The sequence below is a fragment of the Watersipora subatra genome, chromosome 5, assembly GCF_963576615.1.
Source record: "Watersipora subatra chromosome 5, tzWatSuba1.1, whole genome shotgun sequence".
Taxonomy (NCBI): Eukaryota; Metazoa; Bryozoa; class Gymnolaemata; order Cheilostomatida; family Watersiporidae; genus Watersipora; species Watersipora subatra.
The window spans coordinates 44,701,432-44,724,445 of record NC_088712.1 but is presented as its reverse complement, the minus strand read 5'-3'; the positions used below and the strand labels follow the sequence as shown (position 1 = coordinate 44,724,445).

The 23,014-nt window shown below is 36.2% G+C and overlaps 1 protein-coding gene across 1 annotated transcript in view; it reads left to right on the top strand.

Moving 5' to 3' along the window:
• The window catches only part of LOC137396352 (inositol hexakisphosphate and diphosphoinositol-pentakisphosphate kinase 2-like), a 132,968-nt gene that overhangs the window by 93,340 nt on the left and 16,614 nt on the right, over positions 1-23,014 (top strand). Inside the window, exons 18-26 of the mRNA XM_068082586.1 lie at positions 22-163; positions 2,662-2,745; positions 5,085-5,227; positions 6,600-6,730; positions 8,987-9,007; positions 15,461-15,618; positions 17,139-17,200; positions 18,823-19,056; positions 20,188-20,259. Of these exons, the coding sequence (XP_067938687.1) occupies positions 22-163; positions 2,662-2,745; positions 5,085-5,227; positions 6,600-6,730; positions 8,987-9,007; positions 15,461-15,618; positions 17,139-17,200; positions 18,823-19,056; positions 20,188-20,259 (1,047 nt within the window). The remainder of the gene's footprint in view (positions 1-21; positions 164-2,661; positions 2,746-5,084; positions 5,228-6,599; positions 6,731-8,986; positions 9,008-15,460; positions 15,619-17,138; positions 17,201-18,822; positions 19,057-20,187; positions 20,260-23,014) is intronic.

Below are 23,014 nucleotides of genomic sequence, written 5' to 3'. Positions count from 1 at the left end.
AGTTTTGCTATTGTTCAACAGGTAAATCCAGGAAGGTGCATAGCCATAGAGCGTACACGAGCTGTCATTGCAAATCCATTCACTACGCTAGAGGAGATACATGATTCTCTATTAAAGATGTTGAAAAAACTCAAAACTCTCAAGGCCGATCCCCAAGTTTACAGTGAGTGAGCTTCAGTCTTCTTGCACTAGTACAATTAATCTCCTAGTACTACTACTACTAGTGTATAGTAGTATCATTGCGAGGCTTACCGGGTGTTTATAGTTATTTGCTGTACAAGTAGCAGTTATACTTCTTTGATATACTGTCTTAGTAAATCTGGTGATGCTCATAATTTTTTCATTTTGAATCTGATAGCTCAGAGATGTGTGTTTAAGGGGCTGCTTCTCATGAACTAGACCGAGTTCTGAAACCAAATATTTTTAGCGACTCGCTAAAAAAATGAGCATGTGAGTGTAAAGTTTCAACAAAATCAGACAGAAAATGCAGAAAAGCATTGAGCTTACGCAGTCTAACAGACACGCATGCACACTTTAATAATAGATATATTTTTGTATCAATAATATAACAAAGTGTTGCTTAGCTTCAAAGAATTTCAGTCATACATATTCGAGTCATAGCCGAACTCAGCATACTGTCAATCTTTTTTATTACAAGCCGAAATCAGCATACGGTCAATCCTTTTTATTACAAGCTGCCAAAGAAAACGTCCTGAGGTATAATTTCAATGACTATCTTCCTCGTAAGAACCTCCTGATTATTTGCAGCCAACAACTTTTGTTAAAATACAAGTAAAGTATCTCTCCAATTATCTATTAGGCTGTAGATTGAACTCCATTAATGGGTCATTTGAATAAAAAACTATTGAATGTTAACGAAAGCTATATTCACTAGACATATACCAAACAAACAAATTGATCCACCATTAGAAACTTGTTTTGTGTAAGGGTTGACAACCTTTTACAGTGTTTGAAAAATTGGTAGTTCATAAATTGTCATATTGTATCTCGCTTAGGAAGGCAGGTACATGTATATTAGAGATAGAAAAGAAGATTACCTGCTTCAAGATGGTTAAACAAACATTCATAGGGGTGTTACAACTGCAGCAGTGGAGGTCACCACACTAAATTGTGCAACAACATCATTCTGAATTTTGCCACGGCCTGTGGAACATAAACTAAAACGAAATGAATATAAAAGCTGCAATTCCAAAAATTTCACATTGATTTTATACTTTACACTTTCATTTTACCAGCGCCTAATATGATAATTTGTTTCTATGCCAAAAGTCATCTTTTTTTAAGTATAGTACAGCGAAAAGCTTGCAACATGGTTGTTGACGAAGTATGTTTCTTAAGATCATTTTTGGTCTACGAATAAAGTATCAGTGTTTCCAAAAACAAAGCATTGGAGTAAGAAAAGTCATCCTATATTGAGTGCTGCCAAGGTAGTGCAATGATATGGGTTGAACATTGCCAAAATGGTTCATGAAGTGACTCTCTTTCTAAGTATTCAAAACCTTCCTTAATATGTAGATGCAGAATAGTATATAGCTGATGACACCAACATACTACATCCTCCATCGTATGTTTCAGTTTATGAACTTTGCCTTACTACAACCTCCAATTCCCTATCCCGACTCCACAATACTATTAGATTACCAACTTTTAGACACTTTTGTTCAACTCACTCAATAATTATGGAGTTCGGTCTTTTCAATTGTTTTTTGTTATCTTTCTTTTTTCATGTAACGAAATACATAATTTTGTTTATGATTACTAATGCCAATCAAAAGTTATACATACATATATATATGTATATATGTATATATATATGTACATATAGATATATATCTATATCTATATGTATATATATATACATATATATGTACATGTATGTATATATGTATGCATATATATATGTATATATATATATGTATATATATATATATATATATATATATATATATATATATATATATATATATATATATATATATATATATATATATATATATATATATATACATCCATACATGTACATACATATGTGTACATATATACCTACATTCATACATACAAAAATGCATAAATTCATACATTCGGACATATATGGTCAAGGAATAAGTCTTTGTCGTTTGGTGGAGAATTTAGTTATAATTTAGTTAACAATGAATATTTGACCAGCGGGTGTAGGAGAATGTTTTAGTGTTTTTACTGCCAAATATGAACGACTCACTCTACATTTCTTCTAGCCTAATGTTGATACGCTGAGATCACTCTTTTCAATTCTAGCAAAATTGAGGGTGTGAAAGCACTTGTTTTGTTGGACTATCGGCTAAGATCACAGGATATAAACTGCAGTTAGTCAGTTAATAGGGAGCAATACTGTGGGGTAAACTCTAGCCTGTGATCATGGATATATATCATGGAAGTTGTCTTTATTGGAGCTAATAGGGCCTTGAATCTTTTACTCTTTAGCCTCTTCTTGCTTTTTTAATGACTTGGATCATGATTCACTCGTATCCTCATTTTCTCTCCTTCAACTATTTGATAATGACAGTAAGGAAAGAGTAGTCAGTATTTAAATTATTTAACTTCTATAATAGTGAACAACACATTGGAAAGATTAGTTGTTTGAGATATTTATCTTGTTTGCAGAAAAAGTACTTTACCACACCGAGAGCTTGGAGCTTATGTTCAGGAGATGGTGGAAGTTAGAGAAAGACTTCCGACATAAAAGTGGTAAGTGTCTCAGGCTATGTTGTAGCAGGCATAGAAGTGGTAAGTGTCTCAGGCTCTGTTGTAGCAGGCATAAAAGTGGTATGTGTCTCACTCTATGTTGTAGCCAGCATAAAAGAGGTAAGTCTCTCAGGCTAGGTTGTAGCAGGCATAAAAGTGGTAAGTCTCTCAGGCTAGGTTGTAGCAGGCTTGACGGGATTGTAATAAGGCTGCTGACAAAAGCATTCATTTAGCAGTGCTGTAGGGAGTTCAGTGCAGATGTTTTGGTTTATTGCTAGGATATTCGCAAAAGCCCTTGGAAGTTGCTTACGCCTACTTATTCTTCTATCACCTTCGCTGGTTGTTTCTCACATATGTATATAATAGCGATATACGCCATATTTATTTTAGGTTTTAAAAGCATATTGCAGACAAATACATTACAATTTTACTGAAATGTGTTTACTTGATTGACATAAAAATTCCCTGACTAACTGAAATATTGATGTTCTATGTTATTCTGCATTCTTTCATAAACAGAAAACTGTGATTTTTTGTTTACTAGTAGAAGTATATCACTCAGAAATATTCCTTAAACCTGACAGTCTTTTAGAAATGCGTAGTACAAATTGCCTTAAGCGCTGTCTGCCTTCATGAGGGCAACTTCTTTGCTGAAAAAAACACTTCAATGTTTGAAAAAAATATTCACCAATTAAATGCAAGCCGCTTATTTGTGTCTTGCATCTTTCATTTGATAGCTGGTCAATAAAAATCTCATAACATATAATCCAGATACAAGTTTTTGGAATGACCAAACTCTGATATAATAGCAAGGATGTATTCAGTGTTATTGAATCTCTTTATTCTCGTTATTGCAATACGTAAACTTAAAAGCGTACTTATGTAAATTGAAAGTAATCAAGATATGTCCAGGTGTAGTGCTTTTGCTTATGCTTCTATATTTTTAGCTTTTGTTGCTTGGTTTAAAATAAAGGCTTGTGAATACATCAATACACACTTGGAAACAATTAGCATGTTAACCGACAGTGAAATTAGGCTACTCCGTTATACCGGCCAAGATTTAGTAATTATAACATGAGGTTGCTAATCATTTACCTGTTCAATCTACCTATTTGTAAGGTATATACTATGAGCCCTATCCATATTGCTAGCACCATCTCTTTATTATAGCTAGTACCCTGGTAGTCTAGTATGCTTTAGGAGATTGTCAGGTGTGCTGATAAAGAGGAGACAATAACTATCTGTACAATCATTCTGAGAGGCTGAGTGGTTGTTAATTAGCGTAGGTGTTAAAATGTTTGGCTGAAAAGCCGAACGTCATGAGTACAAATCCAGTACAAAGCATCTTTTACTTCAACCTCTAATCTTGTCTTCCGACAAAAAGATAGATGGACCGACTCGACTTTTATTAAGGGGAAGGTTCTGGGAGAAAATAACTCCTGATTAAGATGAAGTTGACTCAACTGTAATGAGTTTTGCAAGATGGCTAGATTTTTCTACTGTTTCTTTTAATAACAAACTTCCTTTTGACATGATTTTATAATTGTCAGTACTTATAAATATTCTGGAAAGCCAGCAAGCGGTTAATTAATACAGTTAGTAGAGTGTTGGGCACAAATGTGGATGTCGAGAGTTCGAATTTTGTATGATGCAATCTTTTTCCTAAACTCCAATGATGACTATGAATGGGTGGAAACTGCCCTTGTTATAGTAAAGACTAGCGGAATGCCCGGCGTTGCACGGGTATTAAAATACCGCTTTTTATGCAGTGATAGCAATGTCACACTTATAAACTCAGCTTATAAACAATGCCATTAGCCTGGCACATTGCCAATGACTAATTTAAGTACGCTCTTAGTGATACATAGAATGACGTTGCGTCGTAACGGAGAGCGGTAGCGTATTTGCACCCACATAGCGGCATATATCGACCAATGAGTCCATCAATCTTATGTAGCTCAATTGGTAAGGAGTGATATTTTGAAAAGATGACATTTTCTGCTATACGGTTTCTTCATTCCAAAATTTGAATAGCTATAACTGGACATACCGAAGGACAGACAAACTTTGAGATATATATATATATATTAGCCATGCAAAGTGTAACAAGATTGACTCGCTAGAAATAGGTTCATTCCTTTAGACAAGGTCCCTGCAGATTTAGAGCTCTATAGCTGTATTAGTCGCTATTTGTTAGGTGGAATGACCTTTCTAACGGGAAGGTTGCTGAGTGTCAGCAGTACTTAAATTCATATCACCCCTATCTAGTAAGCTATTATTTGACCAGGTGGAATGAACTTTGCTAGACATCTAGTTCTATGGGAAGTATATCTCTATTGTAGGGCAATACGATGTGAGCAAGATTCCTGATATCTATGACAACATAAAGTATGACTTGCAGCACAACTGCTCAATACTAGACTTGGAGGTTGCTGAGAGACTTTATGTACTCTCTAAGTCTCTTGCTGACATTGTTATCCCACAGGTATGTTCAATAGGACAGCATTATGTGGTGCATATACAGTACATTGTTATCCAACAGGTATGTTAAATAGGACAACATTGTGGGGTGCGTATACAGTACATTGTTATCCCACAGGTATGTTAAATAGGACAGCATTATGTGGTGCATATACAGTACATTGTTATCCCTCAGGTATGTTAAATATGACAGCATTATGTGGTGCATATACAGTACATTGTTATCCCACAGGTATGTTAAATAGGACAGCATTATGTGGGGCATATACATTTTCATTTTCTTTTTGTATTTGTAAAAAAACGATATCTCAAGGGTAAGATTAATTCCAAACAAGTTTTATGATGAAGTTGTTTTGAGGCAGCCGTCAGATGCCACATATCGTTAGAATGCAGTTCAGCTAAGTTTGTCATTAACAAGTTGCGATTTATATAAATTCCATGTCAGCTGTAATATTCCTTCGGCTGAGTTTTTGTCTTTTCCATAACAAATAATTTCTATTTTCCAGCATTGATGATCACCACTAGGTTTAATTGTGTACTAGCAGATTCGTAAAATTGGCGATTTTTACAAACACAAGTCGCATCACCGCTAAAGCAATCCTCTTTAGACTTCTCTACATTAAATTATCTTATTACTCTTTACTTGCACATGGTTCACTAGGGAATGAGAACACATGCTATGTCTAGACCGAATAGAACAGCAGTTACTTGCACACGCTTCACTAGGGAATGAGAACACATGCTATGTCTAGACCGAATAGAACAGCAGTTACTTGCACACGCTTCACTAGGGAATGAGAACACATGCTATGCCTAGACCGAATAGAACAGCAGTTACTTGCACACGCTTCGCTAGGGAATAAGAACACATGCTATGCCTAGACCGAATAGAACAGCAGTTACTTGCACACGCTTCACTAGGGAATGAGAACACATGCTATGCCTAGACCGAATAGAACAGCAGTTACTTGCACACGCTTCGCTAGGGGATAAGAACACATGCTATGCCTAGACCGAATAGAACAGCAGTTACTTGCACACGCTTCGCTAGGGGATAAGGACACATGCTATGCCTAGACCGAATAGAACAGCAGTTACTTGCACACGCTTCGCTAGGGAATGAGAACACATGCTATGCCTAGACCGAATAGAACAGCAGTTACTTGCACACGCTTCGCTAGGGAATGAGAACACATGCTATGCCTAGACCGAATAGAACAGCAGTTAATGGCCACTGAAAAGAGAAATCATGTAGCATTGCTCCATTGGTACTTGACTAGCCCTACTTTAGACCACACTATATGTATTGTCGCTTCAGTTTTTTGTGGTTGTATAGACAGTCGAGGCGATAGCAGATCTTTGACATATTTTGATAGGAATATGGCCTAACAAATGATGAGAAGGTAAAGATAGGTGCACACATAGCAGCTCCTCTACTCAGGAAGATAAAGGCTGACCTGCTGACTAACGCCCATGAGAGTGAAGAATACACTAGATTAGACTCCAGGTAGGTAACTTACCTATCAGAAAACTTACATCTTAAATCCTTCGATTTCTGAGTATTTCTGTTTAGTTTAAGCCAAGAAGTAATGTAGGAGGTTAGACAACTCTATACCTTTCTGGGGATATTCTCACTGTAAATTTAAACAGAAAATTGCTGTAGAAACTGGAGATAAAACTAAGTGTTTATGTGATCACCCATGGGACACTGATGATCTGTTTTTCGCTGCTGTTGGTTGGTAGCAATGACTACAAATAATGTAGCTGTAAGGCTGAATTCATTGCGCAGGTCATGGTTTGACAACTGCTTGTAATATATAATCAGCTTATGTTTTCACTCACACTTTTTTCCTATCACAAAAAGTCAAATTAATCTTTTTTCAAAGTATGCTGATGAACAAAAACCTGTCTGCAGACATCGCAAAGCTTAATGATCAATTTAACCCCTTTAGACCCTTTTTTCTACAACACGGCTTACACTTGACCCACTCTTTCCCTTCTGAAGTGCAAGTTGAGAATTTTATTTGTTAACATGGTATTGTGTGAGCAACTCCTCGAAGATCAAGTATGTCTGCTTAGCAGAAGCTGTACGCGTTTTTGCATAAAGAATGGCTCCGCGAATGTGGCTGAACATGTCCTTGTTCAGTGGCAAGGGAACCTCAATGAAGGAGAAAGGAGAAGTGGAGAAATGCCCAGTTGCAGAGAGCAAGTTTAGGTTAGATGTAATTTCTGTCACCATCAACAGCCTATTTTTGGGAATTGAACCCTCATCCTGATGTTTACAGGTCGGGCACGCTGGGCCACTAAACCACTGTGGCTCCCTTACCTGGTGTACTCATTGTGGGTTCCATATAACAACTATAATAACTTCTCCTGCTTTAGTTTTAAGGGCTCTATGTCTAGGATTATAGCCATTAAGAAATTAAAGACATTGTGACATCAGATTTAGAGCAGTTTTAAATCGCAATAATATGGTGTTGGATTGTAGTTTGAACTGTGTGGATTTAATACAAAAAGTAAATTATAGATTTGTCTTCCCTTGTCCTCTCTTTGCACAATGGATTGTTGATAGGCCTGTGACTGCATAGCTTGACTTCGTTTGTGCTTATATTAAATCAAATTTGTTTGTTAACAGAATTTTGGTGTTATTCTCTATGCACTGTTTACTGGTGTTAAAAATGAATTCAAATACCATAAATCCAGTTAATGTTACTCTCTGCAGACTTTTTATTTCTTGCAGTAGTGATGTAATAGTGATATAATACTTATATAATAGTGATATAATGTTGATACAATAGTGATATAATATTGATATAATAGTTATATTATATTGATATAATGTTGATGTAATAGTGATATAATATTGATATAATAATGATATAATAGTGATATAATAGTTATATAATGTTGATATAATAATGATATAATACCAGTCTTGTTGGAAGGCAGCAGCGTGTGGTGTACATTCCTCAGCTAAGCACATCTGAAGAATCAGGTTAAATGATTATGTATATCAGCCTACTAATAAAATCTGTTTTTACAATCAGCAGACAAAAACCAAAGTATGTTATTCAAAACCATCAGGCAATTCGAAACAAAAGAAATTTTTTTGTTAGTCTGCTGTATATGTAGTTATAATGACTTATCTATATGAATGGTGTATGAGACATGTTTCTCATACATCTACCGGTATGTTACTGGTAATGCAGTGCATTGTGGTAATGCAGTGCATTGTGGTGATGCTGTGCATTGTGGTGATGCAGTGCATTGTGGTGATGCAGTGCATTGTGGTGATGCAGTGCATTGTGGTAATGCGGTGCATTGTGGTAATACAGGGCATTATGGTAATTTTGCAGTTTGTGACTTAGGTATATTTTATTTGTAGTTTTTAAAGTAAATATCTACAATATAATCTTAAGTAGAAAAATTTCTGTAAATTGTTTTTCAAAATCAAATTTTCTATAACTATAAACTGTTTTATGAGGAAATCACTCCGAATTACGATAGATTTATTTGCTTCAAAATTGCGAAAGCTCTTCCGTTGTTACATTTAGTTCAATAATACGCTTACGGTACCAGGTGCCAGCTTGCAGGTCAAAGATTAGCACGAGTCTGTAGACATGTAATTCAGATTAAATTGTGAACTAAATTGTGAATAAAAACGAAATCATAAACTAGATTGATGTTGTTATGACCAACAATAGTCTCTTCTTGTGTGACGATGTCAGCTAATCACAACCTTTTTGTTTTTTGTAATCTTTAGATATATCCCAAAAGAGGAATGGTAATAAATTTTCTTTCTGATGGTGTTTTGGGTCAGTTAGGGTTAACTTGCAACTTTGTTCTCCACGTGGAAACTATTAACCCTTTCGCTACGGAGCGCGTACGGCTCAGAATTATCCATCGTATCGAGCCAACCTGTATCACAATTTTTTAACCTTTGACATGGCTGCCAGAAAGCTATAACTTACCTCCAATCTGTTGAAGATCCTTATATAAATATCCATTCGGAAGCTGAGATTTTCTGCATGTTGATATCTATCGCTGGCAATTAACCTACGAAGAACTTATAGCCTGCGCTGCATTTTGCGAAAAAATGATCTTAACTCTTTCACTACCGCTTTAAAATCTTACCAAATGAATATTCTGCCTGAATTAATAAAACAAATTTTTTGAAAAGCCGATAGACTGCTAGTATTTAAGCAATATCTCGAGAATAAAAGCATATATTGTTTTACTGTAAAATGCATCTTATTCAAAACAAAATTTTCTACAAGATAAGCACAACGTGAATTTCATTCTCGTGAAATATCCAACGTTTTATTTGCGTTGAACGAACGCGGTGTGTTTTTCCTTGCCATGACGATAACGATCTGGTTTTGCCGTTTTGAAAAATAATTTCAAATGGAATCGATGAACCAAAGAACTTTATTTTATATGCACGTGATTGGCAACAAGGTTGTTTCACTGGAGACAAATTTTGATTGGTCTAGCTAATGTGTAGGCCTCGTAAAAAAAAGAAAAGTGAAACCCTATTGATAAGCCGATATAACGTTTTACGGTTGGTACTTGATTACCACGAAAGCCGATATATCGGCTTTCGGTAGCGGAAGTGTTAACAAGGTCTTTTGAAAAGTGACACCGCGCGGGCTGGCAAAGGATTTGCACACTGGGGAAGTCACTTAGACCAATATAGTCGGCTTTGGTACGGAAAGGGTTAATACACTCTCCTCGTATTTTCTCTAATTCTCTGTGCATGAACCTGCAACAGCTTGCCTTTCCCTATTAGAGCCTGTGACAGCCACGCTCTGTCTCACCAGCCTGTACTTACATTAACCATTTTAACATTATTCATCGACTCCAGCTTTTCTAAGCCATGGTAGTGGGCTATCAAGAATTTAGCATTATATCAATGTTTGGTTTGGGAATAGAAATGACCGGTTTAAGGGCTACACCATGCGATAAAACTTTTAGATACGTGCTTCACATGGTGTTTCAAGTCGCACTATTTAATTACATCCTTTACGGTTGGCATTTTGCTGTAGGAGATCTTTTTTCAAGTTCGGTTGTAACGTTCCCTTTTTTTTGGTGTAAATCCAATAAATTTGGGATGAAGATGACAAAGGAAGTGTGTAGCGAAGTGAAGTGTGAAAGTTTAAATCTTTTGCTAGTTGTGGTACAATGGGTACAATGAAGGTTTGAAAATGGGAAGATTGAGATTTCGAACGGTAACAAGGTCTTTGGGCTGCACTCGATCACCAAATGGAAGGAGGAACAACCACACAACGTAGAATTGAAAGAAAGGGAAGGTATAGTGGAACTTTGGTGTTTATGCACCAGAGAGGAAGAAGATGAAGTTTTTGCCGATAATTGAGACAGTTTAGTTTTGAAAAGCTTTCTGAGCCATATTCTCAGCCATTCATTCACTCTTACAGATGCAGACTTGAAAGGCAGAGTTGATGTAGGAAGGGTATACACGAGGGAATTTAGACTAGCAAGACAAGAAATCATTTAGGAAATTATTTTTTTATTTGTGTAAGAAATGAGTCTCGCTAGCAGGAAATCTGCAACTGTATTCTTTAAATAGCAGCGATTTGGATGTCTTGAAGTGCTTTTGGAGTTGTTTTTTTAATAGTCTGATGGAGGATGCCCTGAAAAATATAACAAGGTGTAAAAGTTGCTCAGAAGTGTAAAGCCTGATACCCGGCTTATGTTTGGAATATGTATGAAAATGGCGGAATCGAAGTTGCTCTAACTTTTCAGAAATATAGGTAAAGTAGGCCAAAGGATGTTGTAGGGATTTGGGGAGAGATAAAAGTGCACATATGTTGATAAATCTGGTTTGAACATATTGTTTATATCAGTATTAGCAACACTAAACAAAAGGAACAAATTACCTACATTACTCAATCATGTGCAGAGTTATCTTCTCGGGAGTTGCTACCAATAATGAGGCTTCATATAGTGAATGATTTTAAATCACTCATCGTCGTCGTCCCACGGTGTCTATTGCCAATGCCACGTTGGCCTTTTGCCAATTCTGATTACTAGAATTAACTGACCTCACGGTTTATAACGCTAACTAGTGTACAGGGCTGCATTGAGCAGATAACTCCTGAGTTGGCTAAACATTTGGCTCTCACTAATGCCATGTAACCACGTGTTTGATCTTTTATCAGAGTCAAAGCTATCAACCATGTATGGTTACTTGCAATAAAAGACCAATCTATACTATAATAGGAGCAGTGTCCGTCTGTCTCTCTGAAGCCACGCGAAGAGCGATAAAAAACATTACCTCGCATGGGAGTCAGGCCCATGGCATCAGATTCAAAGGAAAGTGCACTACCATTACACCACCCGGGAGCCCTAACAATTATCTGGATAATTCTACAAATGCTTATTACTCATGACGATCTCTCACAGTGCATGGGATGACTCAAGATTAATTCTTCTGTTAAAATGAGTTAACCGATAACTTGAATAAAACAGGTGCATTGTTCAATAACTTGAAATAGATCAATATCGTTGTCATGGTGTTTACGCGATCAAAGGCGCCCGACTAGCAAGTGATCATCTTCTACAATATCTTTTTAATTCCAATACAATTGAAAGTATTACGCATGGATCAGTGGTGGCTGGTTTCTGAGCAGTTGGTTGTTTGTTAATTGGTCATTGATCGTGCACTCAATGGTGGCCGAACCTCTGAATTCTTGTCTTTTCTGTTTCAAATTCTCACAGGAAAGCAGTGTTTCTTTTTTCTACTCAGTGGTGAGTTCCGATGTTTGCAGTGTTTACGTCTTCTACTAGTCAACTATTTTGAAAGAGTATCTTTCAGTCTCTTTTGCGAGTGTTCAAATCCTGCTGTTGACTTGATTCTGAAGCTATGGAACTTGATATTTCTCACAAACTGATTTACCAACAAAAAGGTGACAGCATAGTTTACTTTCAAAAATTTTTAATTTTTCAGGAACCCAGTTCTTTTGGCATTAGGTTCTACAAATAAGTTGATATTCCAATGTTTAAACTGGCTCATAAAGACATCCTGCTTTTCCTTGGTTTCAGGTGCCAAACAATCCTACCATCATCCTACCATCATCCTACCGTGTGTATCATGGAGAGATCATTATATGATGATGTTTGGGGAGTTTTTTGGGCCATCTTTGTTGTTCTTCGTGCGTTGTTACATTCTTTGTAAATTTGGCACAGATATTGTTTTTTTTCTCACATAATGTGCTGCTTGCCTCAAGGATCGGTGAACAGGGTAGAAAAGTTCTCTGCTACTTGGAAGGCTCTTTGTTTTGGTGTGGGACAATAGTGTAGGTCAAGGTGACTAGACACACTGTTTTCAGATGGCCATCAGATCCAGCTGCTAAAGTGCTATGTGGGTGGTTGTACTGTGTGGTTAGCAAAGATAGCAATTGGTAGTTTAGTTTCTGTTATACTGGTTATTCTCGAGTTGAAGTCATCTCTTCATCGTCGAACTACACTAGGATATATAGCATGAAACTAGTTATGAATTTTCAGGCATAACGTTAGCGTTAAATGACAAAAAATTTTCTTGTTTTTATTGACATAAGACATTTACGCGTCCCGCATTGGCGTGATTGGCTCACTGGTTTGCTTGTGAATATCTTTTTGCAGATTAAGCCAAAGTGCAAATTCAAATTTAAAACATACATGTAGTTACTCAAAAAAATACTGTTTGTAGGATAAAATTATGAAGTTACTAATAACATACAATAATTAATCGTTATTACAAGTGTATAAATCTCAAGGAAAAAGATTTATTTCGTTTTTCTCCAAGTTGCTTCCTTTTGTTGCAAGGCTAACTTTAGTTCTATCATTTGGCTGCGTCTCCTTGAGATCACAATCAGTGCCCTCTGGGTCTGACAGATTTTTTTGCTTTTAATGGTCAGCTTTTAGAAACTAGAACTTTCTCCTTTGTTTTTGTTTCGTAACAGCACAGCAATTTGAGAGCACCTTGAACAATTGTCAGCATTGTGATTACAGGTTATGAGCTACTCTCATCAGTTGTTAATATACATGTACATGCACTAGCGGAATGTCCGGCGTTGCATGAGTATTAAAAACCAGCTTATAAACGGTGACAGGTAATGTAGTTGCTTGCCACTTGCCATTAGCCTGGAACATTGCCAATGGCTAATTTGAGCAAGCTAGTAATTTAAAATTACCAATATGAGTCATGGGAGCAAGCTTTAGTGACGTTGTGCCATAACGTAATGCCATGTATATTTTAAACTAGATAATCACTCATATCGTCAAATTAATTCATTAATCTCGCGTAGCTCAATTTAAAATTAATTAATTAATTAAAAAATAATTAAAACATTTGCCTGGTGAACGGGAGGTTGAGGGATCAAATCCAGCAGGATGTAAGCTTTAAATTCTAAGATTTTAATAGCTTTTATCAGACAAACTAAAGTACCCACAGATATGGAGATTTATACATTATATATACTAGCGAAATGCCCGGTGTTGCAAGGTTATGAAAAATCAACTTATAAACAGTGATATCAATGCCACACTTATAGACTCAGCTTATAAATTTATGCTTATAAAAATTGCAAGGCCACTTGCCATAAGCCTGGCAAGTGGCATTGCCAGACTCATGGCAATGCCACTTACCATTGTCTATAAACCATTGCGAATGTGCCAGGCTCATGGCACACTCGCAATGTGCAATGAGCCGGGCACATTGCCAATGACTAATTTAAGTAAGCTAGTTATCTACAGCTCTTACTAATACATAGGAGATGTTGCCACATAATGGAGAGCTGTAGCGTATTTTCACCCACGTAGCGACATATATCCTTGTATGAATCCATAAATCTCCTGTAGCTAAATTGGTAAGGCATTTACCTGACAAACAGGAGGTTCCGAGATCAAATATTTTGCGAAACGGCTTTTTCATTCGAAGATATTATAGTTATAACTGGACATACCAAACTACACAAGTACACATCGACAAACTTTGAGATTTATAAATGGATATATGCACAAATCTCAAAGTTTGTGTGTGATTCGGTTGGTGCAGATATAACTATTAAAATCTTGGAATGAAGAATCTGTATCGCAGAAAATTTGGTTTCAAACCCTCCCGTTCCCTAGGTGATATTTCAAAGCATTGAGCTACGCGAGATGCATTGAATTCATTGGGCGATATGAGTGGTGGTTTAAGTTAAAATATGCATAGCATTACGTTACGCTGCGATGTCACTAAAGCTTGCTCTCACAGCTCTTATTAGTAAGTCTAGCACCAGGTTACTAGCTTACTCAAATTAGCCATAGGCAATGTGCCAGGCTAATGGCAAGTGGCAGGCAACTACATAACCTGTCACTGTTTATAAGCTGATTTTTAATACCTGTATGTATGTATATATATCTTACTTGCTTGCTGCCAGCCTCACCTCAAAACTTCTGCGGTTTTACTTGTTCATTTCTTATTTCTAGTAAAAAGTGAAACTTAAACCTGACATCTATCGCTCCAAATTCTTTTTCTCGTCATTATTGGCTTAGTTTATCCTCCTATTTTTATCCGTTCACACACAATCATAGAAAATACGTTTAATTTTATTAACTTGTATTTACAATGTACAATAGATTTGACCTTGGAAGACAATAGTTAATAATTGCCGTGAAAATGTTTCTTTCTCGATAAATGGTGCGAAATTTTGTTGAGAAAGTCTTTTTGACTTTGAGTTGCTATAAAGAGCTTTAAAATGCTAGGTTTTGTATCACTCCAGTTTCATTGACAAATTGTAGAAGGTTAACAGAAGTGTTAAATCCCTTCTCATTCTTTGGCATAATTCACGCCACAACAAATTAAAATACAAAAAGATTTTCTAAGTTGACAGTATGTGTAATATTATTGGCACAACTGGAGCTGGCATTGTTGAAAAGTATTTCTATTAACAAAGTACAATGTATCATATACATGTATCATATACACGTATACATATACATGTACAAACGGAGGCATGCATGCTTGCTCTGTTTACTACCTAAACATTGGCACATTGCCAAATGATGTTGCCCGGGTGAGATTCATTTCATATAACCAACATATCCATCGATAATGCGTATAATGTATATGTACTTCATAGCCTATGATGCTCCTAACGTGTTAACAGTTCATCATCCTTGCTGTCTATCAAAATGCTGCCAGAGATTCTCCAAGAAGACTTGATATATTGTGATTACTTTTTCATTCTGCCAGGTTTTCAATGGGGGTTGCTTCCCCTGATAGGCATGTGAGGACAAGGCTGTATTTTACAAGCGAGAGCCACATACACTCCCTGTTGTCTCTCATTAACCATGGTGGCCTGGCTGATGAGGAAGATAGCCAGTGGACCAGGGCAAGACAATTCCTGTCCGGTGAGTTTGAAGGTTACACTTGCCCAGTTTCTTTGAGATTTATTTATCGCAGGTAAAATTGAAACATCATCAAATGTGGTTGGCAATCAACCTTTCATGTTTCTATGACATCACAAATTGGCAGGAATTGGTCATGCGCAATTCAGGTCTATAGAATGGAAATATCTTGTTGAAGTATAGAATTACAGTAGAACCTCTAATTGAACGCCACCTCTATTTGAACGCCTTTATAGAAAAAGGGTTGAAAAACAGAGCACCATGGCTTTCAATTAGAGGTGTTACGGTATTCGTGGTTGTTTCATAATCTTTACTATAATTAACGCCGTGTCTGTTAATCTGTTCAATGAGGGGGTTGTATGTTGGAGAAAAAGGTAACATTGTGCAAGATTTGAACTGAGGCACTCTGCTTAAAAGTCAGGCATGCTGCAATCGGTGTTTTAGAAGAATTGTGCGCACAGTTATTACACATGACGATCTCTCACAGTGTATCGTACTAGTGTCTCTTTAATTTTATACCAACAAATTAAATGAGCCCGTCTCATGTTGTGTTAAGCGTAGCAGTTAATAGTAGCTCATTGGATTTTTCTATTGAGCCTATGCGCTTGCCTCTACCTTGATTTTATAATTCCTATACTGTGTTGCACCTTATTGAAGTTTGCTCACCTGGTTTGTGTATTTGTTTTTAGACATTAGAATCCATATAAAAGCAAATGTCAAAACATCTTTGATCTGTACTGATTTGTTGTGAGAAAAGTTGGCATGCAAATTTTGATGACATCTGTAATAGTATAGGGAGTTGGTTAGATGATGTCATCTCAAGGAATAATCTATCGCAAAGATATGAATGACCAAGCATCACTCAACTGTTGCTACATTATTTTAAGGAATAGAGATTATGGACTGCAATATCTGCAGACTGGTCGTTCAATGTTTTATATCCCGCTGAAGTACCAATGTAATTCCATCACTCTAGCACTGACTCACTGCCCACAGGTTTTATGCAAACGTTTACTAAAAACACTTCCTTGTTATTCCATATTCATCAATATCTGCGCAGGTAAAGTTGAGTACAAATATTATCCATGGAGAGATTAATTTCCAAGTTTTGTGGCAAAAAAATTGCTACAGTAGCATTTTTTGATTCTAGCGTTTTGTGTTTTAGGGGTGTCAGAGTTTAACTATAATGCACAGACTCACAGCTAGTTAATTTTGTGTTTTCGGGAAGTGTGAGTGAAACTATATCACACAGATAGTTGATTTTATGTTGTAGGGGTGTCTGAGTTGAACTATATCTCACAAATGGTTGATTTTGTGTTTTAGGGGTGTCTAAGTTGAACTATATTTCACAGATAATTGAGTTTGTGTTTTAGGGGTGTCTGAGTTGAACTATATTTCACAGATAATTGATTTTGTGTTTTAGGGGTGTCTGAGTTGAACTATATTTCACAGATAATTGATTTTGTGTTTTAGGGGTGTCTGAGTTGAACTATATTTCACAGATAGTTAATTTTGTGTTTTAGGCGTGTCAGAGTTGAACTATATCTCACAGATAGTTATCATGATGTATGAGGACCCTACTAAGGTAGGTGACAAGGTGACCGAAGTTTATTTTGTGCTGAGCCCAAGTCTTGACAACCTTTTAACCTCTCCTATAAGCGGACGTAATAAGATAAAGTATAAACTGTCAGGGCAAAAGCCGAGTGGCAGATTAGGGGAAGGCTATGCTGTTCTTCGCACTTTCATGCAGCAACCTGTATGTAGAGTACAGATGACAAGGAGATTTGGTCTGCAAGTCTGTTCTGGTCATATTGAATGAACGCTACAGCACCCTTTGTTCAATTTTGGAAGGTGCTGCCTTTTGTTTCAAAAAGACCACCCAAATTTATATGATCGTTTTTTTGTTGTATGAGCGATGTAGCGAGTATAATGTAGCGAGACACCCTCATATGGTGCTGCAATGCCATCATGGAAACAGCTGGGTCAGTCTCATTATGTTGTGATTCAGTGTGGCTGTTTGGAAACAGAACCCCCGTGCGATGCCCCATCTTTGTACCATGGACATAGCCTTAGCGACCAACGGCGTCGAGCTTGTGCATGCGCATAGGTATTGTTTGACCTTGACATACAGTTTAGCGCAACTATCACTCTACTGCGGTGCCATATGGAAGCACGATCAGCTTGTCAACCGGCGTAACGCTTCAGCGCTGGCACACACAGGTGTCGCTACACTATCCCTGGATCAAAACTTAGTAGTCATGGCTAGTGAGTATGTACATCATACACGCTGCCAGGCCCGTATTCCCTGGGGCGGCTGGCCGGCTGAGCCGCCCCAACTTTTTGGGAATTTTTCACGGCCAAGTACAGTCAAACTCGGATAACTCGCCCTCGGATAAAATGTAACATTTCAACTCAAACACAAGGTTAACTCGAACGGATTTGTTTGGTCAGTTCCCACGCAATGATAAATTGCTTCAGATAACTCGATCTCAACATCATTTATTCGAAAATTTATTTGCCCAACGGCCATGGACACGGTTTTTATCGCTGTAGAATATCACTTCATTCCAAGCCATAGAGACAAACATCAACTTTTAGTAGTTCTTAGGCGTCATTATTATCATCATTAGTGGCAAAATATTCTTGTTAACGACTTTTATAAAGGTTTACAAAAGATCACGTTTTACCAAACACCCACTTGGCCATGTCCCATCAAAAGCGTAAAACCTCCGAATGATCTTAAAATAAAATCCGCAAAATTATTCTTTGTTAAAACGTTCAAAAGAAAAAGGTGTCTTTTTTTCTGAGCGTTTTAACTGCGGTCAAGTTTTGCCTATTTTAATGTAAAAACGTCTCATCAGTCACATCACCTAAAACAAAACAAATCTCAAAAAATAGAAAAATGTTGATACTTGCCAATGAAAATTTTTAAAACTTCACACGAGAGGCCCGGCTGAGGCCCTACATGAGAGAAACCTGTTGGGGGCTTACACCTCCACACCCTAGGTGTTCATAACTAGTTGCCTAACATTAGCCGCCCCAACTTGCAACCAGTGAATACAGACCTGCACGCTGCCGTTTACCTGCTCGCTAAATCAACATAAACTGTAGTTTCACCATTCATTCAGGAGCTGGCCACTATTTTTTTAGAAGCCAGATTACTTAAGATTAGATATCTGTTAATTTGGACTTTGCTTCCGGTTGTAGGAAAAAAACTCAGAGGAAAGATTCCACATTGAAATCCACTTCAGCCCTGGAGCCTATGGAGTGAATGTAGCCACGCACAATCACGAGCGGACTGCTAGTGGTGGGTGGGGTTACCGACCAAACAAGGGACGGAGTCAAGCTTCGACAGTATCAACCAACACTCCACCCTCGGAAACTTCAGCCAAGGGTTTAGGAGTTGAGACAGTGGATAGTACAAAGCTGCCTACCTATACGGTGTAGTATTCACTTTTTAATGGTGTTGTGCGCATGAATAAATATGGGCGAGTCAGGGATGTTACTGTTGGTCCCTGAGGTTTAGTAAAGGACATTGTTCTGAGGCTAATAGTTACAGCTGAGCTTGAATGTTGATGTTTTCTTCATAATGCTTTATACAATAATATGCTCCCAGTTTAAGAATTCAAGGCTATTTTTATTATCGTTTTTTAAATAAATCAGTCAAAAATGTAGAGAAGCTGTCCAAAAAGCGGTGCATCATTCCCAAAATACAAATAGTTGACTCCCTGCTGGTAGAATTAACCAATGAGATGTAAGGGATGCAAAAAAACAATGAGCTAATGAAAGATGAGAGGTGCACAAGCGTTTAGAACAGCGAGCGAGATCTATTCTCCGTGTCAAATTTACGAAATCATCTCGCTAAGAGAGCCTAAGAATGAGGGTGAGCAAATGAGGATATTCAATGTTTTTGAAGTTGTCGTTACTTTTAAATTTTCTTTATTAGTGCGCACGGCAGTCCCATGCACCCTGAGAGATCATCATGAGTAAAAAGTATACAAAGAATTATCTAGAGGGGTGTAATGGTAATCTGCCTGATTTTAAAGCAGGTTTTTCGAATCCACCGGGTTCAAGTCTCATGTCGGGCAGTTTTTTTATTGCTTTTAGGGTGGCTTTGTATAGACGGACAGATACTGTTGATATTATAGTATAGACGAGAAAGCGTATTTTCGGGAAATTTCTTGAACTCGCATAATTTAACCCTTTTGTAAGTGGAGTGGCATTAATGTCACCGGTAGTTTTGAGCAAGACGACATTTATGTCGTTTGGAAAATCCCAATACCAGTTTTTTTTCAGATGCTCTGTTATTGGCTGTTTCATGTCTAGTTCATCGAATTATGTTTTTAGCTTTATATTATTCATCATAATGTGATTGGGCTCGCTGTAATAGTAATAGTGGGCTCGCTGTAATAGTTAGTTATTCCCTACAAAATAACAAAGTTTTATTGATTACTAGATTATCCCCTTTCCTTAATGAAAATAGCCATATCTTACTCCAGATATTAGCAAATTGTTATTTGTCAGCAGGTGGCAGCAGGTGGCAGCAATGTATCACACTGTTTTCCATTGCAGGAAATACAACCGGACAATAAAGAGTGCGACAAACAGCCGTACCATCAGGATTCATTTGACCATGTCACTCCTGTAAGCTATCAGAATCCATGTTTATTATATTCTGTGATATATTATAGATACTAATTGCAGTTGACTGCGTAATTTTTATTTGGCTACATGGGTGTTATAATAGCTGTATAGTATAACACCATATTATACCATGTTTGTAACATCTATATTATTATTGGTCATTATTGTTTGCTTTTCCTGTTGTAACCCACAGAGAATAAATATTGGCACAATTATTCAGTTGTTGGGGAAGCTTGCCGATTGACTCAGTTGATAGAGTGACAGTCTAATATGCAAAATGTCATAGATTCAATCCCCATAATGGCCAAAATGTTATTCGTCTTATTTATTGCGTGTACAGAGTTTTTATAGAGTGAAATTTGGCACCTTTTAAACAACAGCTATTGTAACTCAAAAAATAAAAGACTGACATTTGTAATGCACTTTGCCATTTCTGACAATTTACCCTTGACCTTTTATTAACGATGAAGCTGTGAGCTGTTTACTCAAATCTCAAATGAAGTTGATTTCAGATAGAAAGAATTGTTATCTATTCAATGAGAACCTCTATATACATGAATTATTTCTCATTCATCAATCGCAAAAGCATCACGTTATATATTACACAATTATATATTACGTATATATATAATACATAATTGTGTATATATAAAATATATTTAATAAATCATTATATACAATGTATATTATATGTAATATACACAATTATATGTTATATATAATATATAATTGTGTAATATATAATATACCTAATACATATATAATATATATATTATATATGTATTATATATAATATATATGTTATATATAACATATATATTATATATAATATATACATGTATATTATATATAATATTATCCCACGACCAAACAGAGCGAAGCGATTGGTTGGGAGATTTATGATAAATGCACATGTGCACACAACTCCCGAAAACTATTCATCAACAATGAGACGAACCCTTGAATCAAAATTTCATCAGCAAATTTAACCATCGTTTTGTAGAGTAATTAAAGTATAATAACAATACAAAACACATACAAACCTATTTAAATATGTTACCAAGTCTTTGTAAACCGTCATTATTATCTTAAAACTTACCCATCTGATCGGATTATACACAAATAGACAGATTTATTTGGACGAAAATCGTTATTAAAACTTGTCAAGCCTCACTTTTATAAAAGTTAAGACCGGAAATTGAATTGCCGAGCGACAAAGAATAGAACGATTAAATCGTGCGCATTTCACGAAAAAATAACGTGCACTTTTCACCAGTCTATAGCATTGTCGAAGGTTTCGGTGATTAACGGTAGGAGTACTGAAATCGTTTCATTTTTGCCGATTTCAAATTAACTGACATTTCAGACACATTTGAGTACTTTGGTATTCTAACTGATGTCCAACGCAGTGTAAGTAAAGGATATGACGATGATATTTTTTTCTAACGATTTTTATGAGATTACGATATTTAATTATAAGTTTGGATATTCTTCTTGATACTTCTTGATATTGTTAGCTTTGACGTTTTGAAATGTAAACAAAATTGCGCATTGGTTTTCTATTATTACTGTATTACTATTACTAAGTTTGGATATTCTTTTTGATACTTCTTGATATTGTTAGCTATGACGTTTTTAAATGTAAACAAAATTGTTCATTTGTTTTGTATTATTACTGTATTACTATATTAATAATATTGGTTATTCTAATAATATCAGTGCATTTTACTTCTAATATTGCATTTCTCCTATTGCAGGGGGAGAGATATAAACATATAATCTTTTCCTTTCATTATCGCTGTTTGTCATGACCAAACACTTTTTTAAATAGATTTTCTAAAAAATCTATATAATAAATATCACTTTTTGATATTGTTAGCTATGACATTTTGAAATGTAAACAAAATTGTGCATTGGTTTTATATTATTACTATATTAATAATCTTGGTTATTCTAATAATATCAGTGCATTCTACTTCTAATATTGGCCAATATTGCATTTCTCCTATTGCAGGAGGAGAGATATAAACATATAATCTTTTCTTTCATTATTTCTGTTTGTTGTATATAATAACACCCACACCCAGTACATTACAGCTACCATTGCAGTTATCCTATTGCACTGCAGTGTCATTTGACTGCTAATATTGCATTTCTCAACCATCAGTACCCTTTCTTTTTTCCAATATCACTTTGGTCGTGGGCTGTATGACAGTGGAATTTCTAGTATATAAAACCAGTGTGTTGTTATATGTATAATACTATTGTAATATATATATTACAACAAACTGGTTTCTATTACATGCTGTTCCAGTCAGATTAGGATGTAGTAGAACTGGTTAACTTTCTATATTATATTAGCAGTAATCCTGGCATAGCCTGGGATTTATTTCAATTTTCATCAGATAGCCCGGAGCACACATGTAAATTTCAATGCAAATACCCACACTGCTTTTACTACAATGATCCAAGAACTCATTCATTCACAACAATCATCCTTAATGCATACGAAGGCGTATTCTTGAATTTCTCATCATATGGATGTTTAAGAGGCTGGTTTTCAAAAACCAGACAGAATTTTAAAATCGAGTATTTTTCGCAACCTGGTGGAAGGCTCGGAGTATATGCATGGAAAGTTTCGATGAAATTGGCTAAAATGTGGAAGTGCAATGTTCACATGGACTAACAGACAGACACGTGCATAGCCAAAACATTTTTGTCTTATTTGGCAGCCAATGATAGATAGAGTTGTCTA